Source organism: Nyctereutes procyonoides, unplaced genomic scaffold (assembly GCF_905146905.1).
Source record: "Nyctereutes procyonoides isolate TBG_1078 unplaced genomic scaffold, NYPRO_anot_genome, whole genome shotgun sequence".
NCBI lineage: Eukaryota > Metazoa > Chordata > Mammalia > Carnivora > Canidae > Nyctereutes > Nyctereutes procyonoides.
The window spans coordinates 33,549,127-33,560,331 of record NW_026575132.1 but is presented as its reverse complement, the minus strand read 5'-3'; the positions used below and the strand labels follow the sequence as shown (position 1 = coordinate 33,560,331).

The 11,205-nt window shown below is 40.4% G+C and overlaps 1 protein-coding gene across 1 annotated transcript; it reads left to right on the top strand.

Moving 5' to 3' along the window:
- The first annotated feature begins 3,203 nt into the window (after nucleotides 1–3,203).
- On the top strand, nucleotides 3,204–4,190 carry LOC129522740 (olfactory receptor 13A1). Its single transcript, XM_055345073.1, has one exon. It carries the CDS (start codon nucleotides 3,204–3,206, stop codon nucleotides 4,188–4,190), a length of 987 nt encoding a protein of 328 aa, XP_055201048.1.
- Nucleotides 4,191–11,205: the final 7,015 nt, after the last annotated feature.

The following is an 11,205-nucleotide window of genomic DNA, read 5'->3' as shown; positions in this document are numbered from 1 at the left end:
TATCATTAACTGTATATAAGACCTGGTATTTTTTGTTTGGCTGACATTAGTAACATTTATAGATTTTTCACTCTGTATTATTACTGTTTGATCAGTAAATGAATAGAGCAAATAGGATGCAAAAGCTGGCTGAGAGTTTAGGGTTTGCATTTACACCTCAATCCCCATTATAATCATATAAATTCTTCATTGATTTTTCTTTTTCCTGACTTTTTTTTTGACATTCAATGAGGTTAGATTTAGTGGGACATATAACAAATTTGTATAATTTGCCAAGAATTCTAGGGTGGAATCCCAAAGACTTGGGACTAGATACTAGCTTTGTCACTAGTACTCTGTGTGACTAGGGTAAGTCACTTGGATGCCTTTGTGATTTTACAATAAGTGGTTGGATTAGGTTGTCTTGAAAGTATCTTTCAGATTCAAAACCAAACATATGAGATTTTGGCATTTTCTAATTTTTATCTTTCTGTTATTGAATTTTGTTTACGATAGGAATAATTTACCTTCATGTGTTACAGATGGACATTGGATTAATTATATGGTGCCTGAAAAACCTTAAACATCTTTAGAGATAAAAATAATAGAAATGGTCAGCTTCTCCATTAATAGTTGAATACCTTATGATAGTAATAATTCTCCACTTCTGAAATTATGAACAACAAATTGGAACTAAGATAAAATTTCACTAAAAATAAATTGTCTTCCACGTGAAATCTAATCTATCTTTATGAAAAACTAAGTGAAATGAACTTTTTAATTTCAAGGATTTGAGGACACTTTGTGCTGTTTCTTTAAAGTGATCAAATCATCCAAGATGCATTTTCATTTTCTTTGAAACTTGAGCACTGAAGGGTCTGGTAAGTGTGGAAAATAATCCCTTTTAAAATGTACTATCACCTCTCATGTGGAGAGTCATATAGTCGACATGTAGTATGTGTTTATTTTTTTAATAATAAATTTATTTTTTATTGGTGTTCAATTTGCCAACATACAGAATAACACCCAGTGCTCATCCTGTCAAGTGCCCCCCTCAGTGCCCGCCACCTGCAGTATGTGTTTAATTGGCAATTGGTACCTGAAATCTTTTTCTTTTCCCTCACATTTTTGGCAACAATTTTGTGATGCTTGGTGAGGATAAAAGCCAATGCACTATGAACCTCAGGAGAGAAAGGTTTTTGTTATTTTCGGAAGAGGAAGTGATTGGCTGAGGTCCAACAGAGATTTTATGATCATTCTCAAATGAAAGAATATTGGCTCCTGGATGCTTTGATCTCCCTGTTGACCAATTGGATGAGGAGACTGTCCACCTGCCCTGGAAATTATAGTGAGAAGGTAATTATCTGAGGGATAATTTGTTCCCTGAATGTGAATCAGTTTGTTGATACTTCCTTGTCCTGGACACCTGCTCAAAACTTCCATTTATGTTACTTATTTATTTTTCTATTCTCACTCTGGAGTTAAGAGAATGGGTATAAAGTTTTCTTCATAATAGATTCTTTTGGTACTCCAGTAATGCTATGTGATAGATCCACACATGACTGCTCAATGTTTGGTGATGGAGGTGTCTGTCTCCTTCTAGGTGTGGCCACAGCATTATGAATCTCTGGCTTTAAAATCTGTATGGTGAAGTGGACTGTGAGTGATGACTGGGAGTGTCAGATGGTTAGAATCCCAGGGAAGAAATTAGTGGGAAGTGCAGAAACCTTTCATGGAGACATCCATGGGGCAAATCCAACTCTGTTCCTTTTCAGCCTGAGTCAGCTTTTCAGTCTCACAGTGGTCCCTGGAGTTAAACAGGAGTCACCCACCAGACTATGTTGAGGAGCCAGTAAAATTCCAGAGGAGCAAATAAAATATCCAGATCCACAACTCAAACCATACAGAAGAAATATGAATAAAGAGTTGAAAACAAGGGAAAAGCAAATATAGTACCAAGCTTAAACAATATAGAATGTGTTCTGTGTTGAGAATGAAATCACTCTGCTTTTATTGGTACTGAACTGTTCTTAACTATTATTCCAACAAATGTATTTGAGGGCTCACCTGCTCCATTCCAGGCACAGGTCTGAAGACCAGGAAGTGGTGGCCAGAGATGACTGAAGCAAATGCCCCAATCTTAGAGGACCATATTGTGAAGTGATATGTAATGGGTTCTAGGATAGAAATATGTACAGAATCCTGAAAGGCCACAAAAGAGAGAATGGTCCTTTCTCTATAGGGAAGGGATGTTAGAAAAGGAAGGAGATGATGATAGACCTGGTTCATGAGAAGGAGAGCATCCTGGCTGAGGGAGCTGCAAAAACAAAGCCACAAAAGTCTGTCATGGCTGGTATGTTGGCCAGACTGGGAGTTCTGGGTGTGGCTGGAGCTTTGGCTTTGAGGAGTGAGAGGAGAGGGAAGACATGGTCTGGACAGGAGGTGGATCCAGGAGTACCTGCTGGGGGCCTTTATTCTGTCAGACTTGCCTTTTAGAAGGGATATTACATGGAAAAATCAGAAAATATAGAGAAGCAAAGGCAAAGAAATGAAATAAAGTATAATTTATCCTCACTGTTCAAATTCTGTTCTATCATTTGCCAGTTGTTTTTTTCTACAGGTATATATGCAAACAGGATTTTTTTCTTAAACTCAAAATAAGATCCTATTGTACACACTATTTTTGAATTTTCTTCATTCTATTTTTATAAGCACAAGTAAAACATTTCTAATGCATCATTTAATAGGTAGAACATTATACTATATCAATACATCATAATATACTGACTTTAAAAAGTATAGGTTGCTTTTACATTTTCAGTATTATAAATAGTGCTGTGATGACACCTTGAAGATGTTCTTAATTATTTCCTTAGGATAAATTCCTAGAAGTGCAAGTTCTGGCTCAAATGGCACCCATGCTAATGTTAGTCAAAACCAGGTTTTTCGAACTTTGCTAAATCATGGCTCATAAAGAATGGATTGATTTAACTTTTGTTTCTTTGAGGTTGAATGATGCTTTATAATTTAATTGGCCATTTGTACTTTTTATGAGCTAAATGTTCTTGCCCTTTGCCTAATGTCATATTGATATGTTTCTCTTGATTAATAAGTCCCAGTATATCTGTATAATATTGCTCATGCTATGATGTAAAGTATGAATGAAAAATGGTAGCAGCCTACCTTAGGATACATCTTATCTCTCTTTTTAGCCCTGAAATCACATGAATCTGTGGGTAGAGATTCACTTGATAGCCCTGGAAACCCCTCTCAGCCCAAGGACCATGAGTAACGAGACGCTAGTAACAGAGTTTATCCTGCAGGGCTTTTCAGAGCACCCAGAATACCATGTGCTCTTATTCAGCTGTTTCCTCTCCCTCTACTCAGTGGCCCTCACAGGTAATATCCTCATCATTTTGGCCATCACCTTCAACCCTGGGCTCCATACCCCCATGTACTTTTTTCTCTTCAACTTGGCTACTATGGATATTATCTGCACCTCTTCCATCATGCCCAAAGCACTGGAGGGTCTGATATCAGAGGAGAGCTCTATCTCTTATGGGGCCTGCATGGCCCAGCTCTATTTTCTCACATGGGCTGCATCCTCCGAGCTGCTCCTCCTCACGGTCATGGCCTATGACCGGTATGCAGCCATCTGCCACCCTCTGCACTACAGCACGACAATGAGCATGGCATTCTGCAGTAAGCTGGCCACAGGTGTATGGGTGCTTTGTGCCTTCAACACAGCCATCCACACTGGGCTGATGCTGCGGTTAAATTTCTGTGGCCCCAACATCATTACCCATTTTTTCTGTGAGGTCCCTCCTCTGTTGCTTCTCTCCTGTAGCTCCACCTATGTGAACAGCATCATGATTGTCCTGGCTGATGCCTTTTATGGCATATTGAACTTCCTGATGACCATTGTGTCATATGGCTTTATTATCTCTAGCATCCTAAAAATGCGGACTGCAGAGGGGAAGAAAAAAGCCTTTTCCACTTGCTCTTCTCACCTCATTGTGGTGTGTATGTATTATACTGCTGTCTTCTATGCCTACATAAGCCCTGTCTCCAGCTATAGTCCAGGGAAGAGCAAGGTGGCTGGTGTACTGTACACCATATTGAGCCCTACACTCAACCCCCTCATCTATACTTTGAGAAACAAGGAGGTCAAGGCAGCCCTCAGAAAGCTTTTCTCCTTCTCCGGAAATTAACTTCTATCTTCTGAAGCTTTTGCTAGAGATTGCATGTGGAAATCCATAGTGGTTTCAGAGATTCTCCAGTGAATAAGGCTTTGAAAACTACCACTAATAATTAAGTGTGATTATTAATAGATTTTCAATGTGACCTGAAAAGCAATTATTGTTATTCACTTTGGTTTCTTGTAATTTTTATATTTTCTATGTTTTGTAATGGATTTGAAAAAAATACTTAAATGAGTATTGAGTGACTAATAGTGTATTACTCATTTGACAAAACAAAACTCATTTGATCTATATTCTTAGAAAATTAGTAATTCAGTTAAGGATATACCAGTACCCATGATGGTGAATATAAAAAGAAAAGGCATAAGGAGCGTTGCATTTCAGGGTGTGGTGTAGATGTACAGAGAATACATGTGTAGTGTGAAAAAAGCCCTGCACTTGTCAGGGAGAAGATCTGGGTTCAAATTCAGACTCTTCCAGAGCACTCAACCTACTTCAGCTGTAGTTTCATTCTGAATGTAATGAGGAAAATAAATCAACTTAGAGGTACTGTCAAGATTGAACAAGAGAACTGAAGACAATGATACCAAGTGCTGTATAAATTTAAGATATTACTGTTGGTGAGTGATCATTGAGGACAGGAGCAGCCAAGAAAATCTGGATGTCACAGCTCCTCACCCTGGCCTGACTCAGGGTAGTGTTTGTGGTGGCTAGCTGGAAAGGATAGATGGAGGTTAAGATGATGGGACCACACAGAAAGGGGCTGCTGGGGAGAGGTGGATTCAACTCTCTAAAAATGACCTAGTGAGGAGCCGCACTGGGATGGGTAAATAAGAAGCCATTCTGGTGATTTCTGATATAGAGTAGAACCTGCTTATCTCAGGAAGTCTCAGGCTCATGACTGAGATTAGCCCTGCTCAGGAAAGGCCAAATGGAGTTCCTAATAGATGGATCATTTACCTTTCCTTAGTGGATTCTCTCTGTTTCCAAGAGCTTGTCCATTTTTCAGTTCCCAAACTTTTTTCCTGCTCTTCAAATGCAAACAGGTCCATTTTAGTTTTCAGATCACTTCCCTATTCAGTGGAGCCCTTGTCAGGTTCTATTCCTGTGAGATCTATGTGAGTAGCCCATCTTTCTCTCTGTGATCTCTAGGTCCAAGTGGAGCATCCCTCCCTGACAGAGTGCCATCTTGCTTAGAGTTTGTCTTCTCTATAACAGATGCATTCATTTCCTTCAGCAGACTTGATACTTGAGACTTTTTTTGTGGCTCTGTTTGCAGGAACCAGCATCAAATTGCCTTTCTTAGATGACAAGCTCTTGCTTCCCTATATGTTATCTGTTAAAATTAGTCCTTGTGATTTAGTGCAGACAAACTCATGACTCCACAGGCATCCAGTAAGCAGCATTTTCTATGACTAGCTGACTATAACTTCACATTATCAATTCTTTGAAGAGCCACAGAGAGGAACTGCTAGAACTCCCAATTTACCCATTTCTCTGCTTTTTGTCTTTGTTTATGTCTATCAGTCAAGGAAGGTTCATACTTTCTTCAAATGTTTCCCCAACCACAAGCTCTTACCCTTTTGGCCTCCCTGACTCAAGCAGATCTTCTGTAAGTGTTCCACCAGATGAGTACACTGGCACCAACAGGCAGATAATAAGGGGTCTGGATGATGGAGATAAGATATGGGACCGTAGTGCATCCAGCTTGCCCTCCATGAAGGTTGCTTTATGAACTGAAGTCTTAGCCACATTCCTGTCCTTTGGCTCCAATGAGGTGGTTATATTCTTATATTTTATATTGACTTTCCTTTGTCTTCAGTTTAGGAATTGATCCTTGGGTGTGACTACACCAGAGTTTATCAACGTTGACATTGTTAATGTTTGGGCTAGATTATTGCAGGAGCTTTCCTGTGCATCATAGTAAATTTAGCAGTCTCTAACAACTAGGCCTCTAACAACTAGGTGCCAGTAGAATCACTCCAGACAAGAATGTCTCTAGACATTGCCAAATATCCTTGGGACTGAGGAAAGAGCAAAATCATCTCTGGATGAGAACCATTGAGCTACAGCCAACCAGCATCTCTCACTTTTGGAATTTATGCACTGCTATGCCACTTTCACCACTGACTACTGTCTCCAGCTAACATGAAAGCTTTTGCATGTCAGGTCTAGGACTAAGTACTGCCACAATTCATCTCTGGTTTTCCAGTAACTCTATAAAAGGCTAGGTGATATATCCAAGTTACACAATGAGTGGGATATAGAGGTATGATTTCAACTAAAGCTCCATGAATCCAGAGCTTATGCACTTACCCACCAAAGTATATTAGAGCCTGTCATGGACTCCACCTTCTGGCACTGTCCATGATTGAGAAAAAGGGCTTTGTTAACAAGCTGCTGCAGCTCCTATCCAACCTGACCAGTGGGTCTGGAAGAGCAATCTTTTTGAAAGCGTTTTGAAAGGTAGCAACTGGCCTCAGCAGAACACAAATTTAGATACTAATAACTTTTTTTTCAGAGCCACTAAACTGATACAGTGATATCTGTCACTTACTTAACAGAGATGAGAGACTTGAGCCACTTCCCCAGATGTGGAGTTCTTAGAGGTCCATCTGGCAGGGGAAGCCATTTATTACAAAGAAAGGGATTCATAAGATTGCAGAAGCCCATCACATTTAATTTTCCACTGCATGAAGCAGATTCTTATCTTATCTCTTAAATTTAACTGAAGAGCCTCCTTTCTTGAAGAAAGGAGATTGGAGGGGTTACTTTTCATCAAAAGCCATCAAAATTTGGCCTGTCTCGTCTGGGAGGAACAGAGTCCAGAGGCAGGACTAGTCCTTAGTTCTTCACCATCAATTAGAATGAGCCCAGTTAGCCTCCTTAGATGAGAGCTCTACCCATTAGCTAGGCACCATAGCTGGGTCATACTATGTTGGCAGCTCAGCGAGAGAGTGTACCTGGCATTCTCTAGGAAAACATGAGATGAAGAGAGGGTCTGGGCTTTTGAGTTTTGAGGACAGTGTTTCCTTACATTGACCTAATGCCAGATTTGAGGACCAATTCATGATTAGTTCTTGCTTTGTCCTTTGGGAGGGCAGTAAGCAAGCCTCAGGCTTTTGTAGGCTGGGATTTCTTACATCTGAGTCTGAATCTACTGGTGGTATGATACTGAGTTGATCTGCTGTTGTGTACTCCCACATGCTGCCTTTTCCACCTTCAACACTTGTACTCATGTTATAATAGACTTATGAGAAGAATGAGACCCATTAGAATACTTCATTTTTCTGAATTATAAACTAATCATGGTGATTAGGTAGCACCATAAATGTGTGCTTACTAAAACAAAACTGTCATCTATGTTTCCTGTATTGAAGTGGAAAAACTCAAAGTCCAAATTATAATCCAGCCTCCACTCAGATTCCTTGTGATGCCAATTAATCTACCTAGCATAACTTCTGTGTGGGTCTACATGCCAGGAAATACACCACATTCTCCTGCTTCCCTCTGTGCTTGGATAGCTGCTTGAGCTAGTCTAGATGGGGAGGTTTTGAGTTGTTTGGACAGAAACTAGCTCATTATTAATCTATTGTCTCTCAGCTCCAACCCCAGCTCTGGAATTCTGGGCCTGGAGTTCTGCAAATCATAAATTAACCTTTGCAGATCGATTTCTGTTAGTCTCTGCTCAGACGGGGCCCTAGAGAAAGATTGAAACACTAGAGGCAGAAGAGACTTGTTCTGTTTCACTTGCTTCCTGCTTCTGTCAGCATTGCCCTAATGCTGTGTCATTAACTTTGCAGCAGTGATTCGGTCCAATGACAGCAGCTGGCTGCAGTTCTCACACTTGCAGGAGCAGCCTCATTAGCTCCATAGAGACACTGGCATGTGTAAACAAATATTGCCTACTCAGAGGCTAGAATCCCAGCTCAGTAGGAGCTCTCTCCTCCAAGGTTCCAAGGAAGCAGCACTCACTGAGCAGTGCCTATTCCTCAGAGTCCTGAGTCCTAGCTCTGTGGAGTCTCTCCACACTACAGGAAGACCAAGCTACCCAGAAAGCACACTCCCATCAGAAGTCTCTCATCGAGCTCAGTGGACCTCCTTCTCTAGGGTTCTCAGTTACAGCAGCATTAAGCTCTGTCTTGGTTCCTCCAGTCCTAGGAGGTGAAGCTTCCTTCTGCATATGCTGTTTCTGTATCACCTCAGTGTTTGCTTTATGCCCTTATGGTCCTCCAAAACTTGTTTAACCAGTTCCTATATTAAATCTTCTCTGTGAAGTTGTGTAATATGGTTTCTGTTTCCCACTTAGACATTGGTTGATGTAGGCCTCCCTTCAGTGGGTGTTAATGTTGCTGCTACTGTTGTTATGGTCTCCAGCAGGAGTGCTTCAGGCTCTGATAAATCTAAGCCCTACTCAAGTACATCAATTTCTGTCTCAGACACTTGACAGCAGGTCAAGAGCCAGAACACATTCTGGTCCAGGAGCAAGGAGACTGTAATTCTGATTTTGTTGACATTTCTGATTACCTGAGGTGATATTTATTATAAAAGTTAAGAGTTCTTTCAGGTTTCTTCTTCCAGATCTCAGGATCCTTTTTAAAAAGAGGTCAACATGTTCCTCATTGCAAAACTGGGCTGGAAAGGAATCTGAATGCTCTAGAGAACTTTTTCTCCTGACCCAATTCGTGGTTTCAAAGCAGTGCTTTTATCTTTATTATCTCATCTGGGGATGCATGTCCTTGCTTTTTTGGTACACTTACCACAGTGGGTAGAGAAAATGCCTTTATCTCTTCTTCAATCAGAGGTAATTATCTTGGTGTCTTACTATGTGCATTTTTAGAAGTCCTTTGTGCATTCAAGTCTTCTCCTCATCCTTTTTGGAGGTCTTTCTTAGATCTTGGGATCCAGTTACATGATTACCTGTCATTGACCTTAGTTCTTTGGTTAAAGACTGAGGGCCACTGTTATCATATTGCTGGAGACTAGTTATAAATTTGAAAGGATTTAGAGATTATAATGCAATGTGTATAAACAAAATGAAAATAAGATCAGCTTTTAGGCTATTAATTGGATCAGTATATGTTATAAAACATACATAATTTACTCTTTAAATATATTTTTTTTCTGCTGGTATGACTATTGGGCTAGGATAAACCATATCATTATCTCAGTTTTAGCTATCTTCTTATAGACTTCCATTCCTTCCTAACCTCTTATCACAAATTATAGTGTCCTTATCAATTTCTGCAATACCTCCTGAGTATACAGCAATGAGCAAGATGGGTAAATATTGTCTTACCATGTAGCCAGGAAGGCAGTTTAATAAATAATGAAAACAAAATGTCATCAGAGGTGAAGCATAAACACAGCAAGGGAGCTTCATCTATAGGCCTCCTATAACAAGTGCCATTTAAGCTGAGATCTAAAGGATAAGTAGGAACTAGAAGGGCTACTTTTGAGTGAGAATGGAGAAAGGAGAGACTATTCTTGGCTTAGATTCTGGCAAAAGTATGGAGCAAGAGTGTTTGTGGCACATAAGAATGGTTGATTCATCGGGATCCCTGGGTGGCGCAGTGGTTTGGCGCCTGCCTTTGGCCCGGGGCGCGATCCTGGAGACCCTGGATCGAATCCCACGTCGGGCTCCCGGTGCATGGAGCCTGCTTCTCCCTCTGCCTGTGTCTCTGCCTCTCTCTCTCTCTCTCTCTCTCTCTCTCTGTCTCTCTCTGTGACTATCATAAATAAATAAAGAAAAAAAATATTAAAAAAAAAGAATGGTTGATTCATCTATATACTCCAGAAACCAATATTGTACTATATATCAAATACCTATAATTCTCCTTTTTGGTGGGGTCTTTGTCTGGTTTTGGACTTAAGGTGATGCTGGCCTCATAGAACGAATTTGGAAGTACTCCATCTCTTTCTATCTTTCCAAACAGCTTTAGTAGAATAGGTATGGTTTCTTCTTTAAACGTTTGATAGAATTCCCCTGGGAAGCCATCTGGCCCTGGACTTTTGTGTCTTGGGAGGTTTTTGATGACTGCTTCAATTTCCTCCCTGGTTATTGGCCTGTTCAGGTTTTCTATTTTTTCCTATTCCAGTTTTGGTAGTTTGTGGCTTTCCAGGAATGCGTCCATTTCTTCTAGATTGCCTAATTTATTGGCGTAGAGCTGTTCATAATATGTTTTTAAAATCGTTTGTATTTCCTTGGTGTTGGTAGTGCTCTCTCCTTTCTCATTCATGATTTTATTAATCTGAGTCTTCTCTCTCTTCTTTTTAATAAGGCTGGCTAATGGTTTATCTATCTTATTAATTCTTTCAAAGAACCAACTCCTGGTTTTGTTGATCTGTTCCACAGTTCTTCTGGTCTTGATTTCGTTGAGTTCTGCTCGAATCTTTTTTTTTTATGATAGTCAGAGAGAGAGAGAGAGAGAGAGAGAGAGAGAGAGAGAGGCAGAGACACAGGCAGAGTGACAAGCAGGCTCCATGCACCGGGAGCCCGATATGGGATTCGATCCCGGGTCTCCAGGATCGCGCCCTGGGCCAAAGGCAGGCGCCAAACCGCTGCGCCACCCAGGGATCCCTGCTCGAATCTTTATTAATTCTCTTCTTCTTCTGGGTGTAGGATCTATTTGCTGTTTTTCCTCTAGCTCCTTTAGGTGTGAGGTTAGCTCGTGTATTTGAGTTCTTTCCAGTTTTTGAATGGATGCTTGTATTGCGATGTATTTCCCCCTCAGGACTGCTTTTGCCGCATCCCAAAGATTTTGAATGGTTGTATCTTCATTCTCATTAGTTTCCATGAATCTTTTTAATTCTTCCTTAATTTCCTGGTTGACACTTTCATCTTTTAGCAGGATGGTCCTTAACCTCCACGTGTTTGAAATCCTTCCAAACTTCTTGTGATTTAGTTCTAATTTTAAGGCATTATGGTCTGAAAATATGCAGGGACAATCCCATTTATTTGGTATCAGTTAAGACCTGATTTGTGACCCAGTATGTGGTCTATTCTGGAGAAAGTTCCATGTGC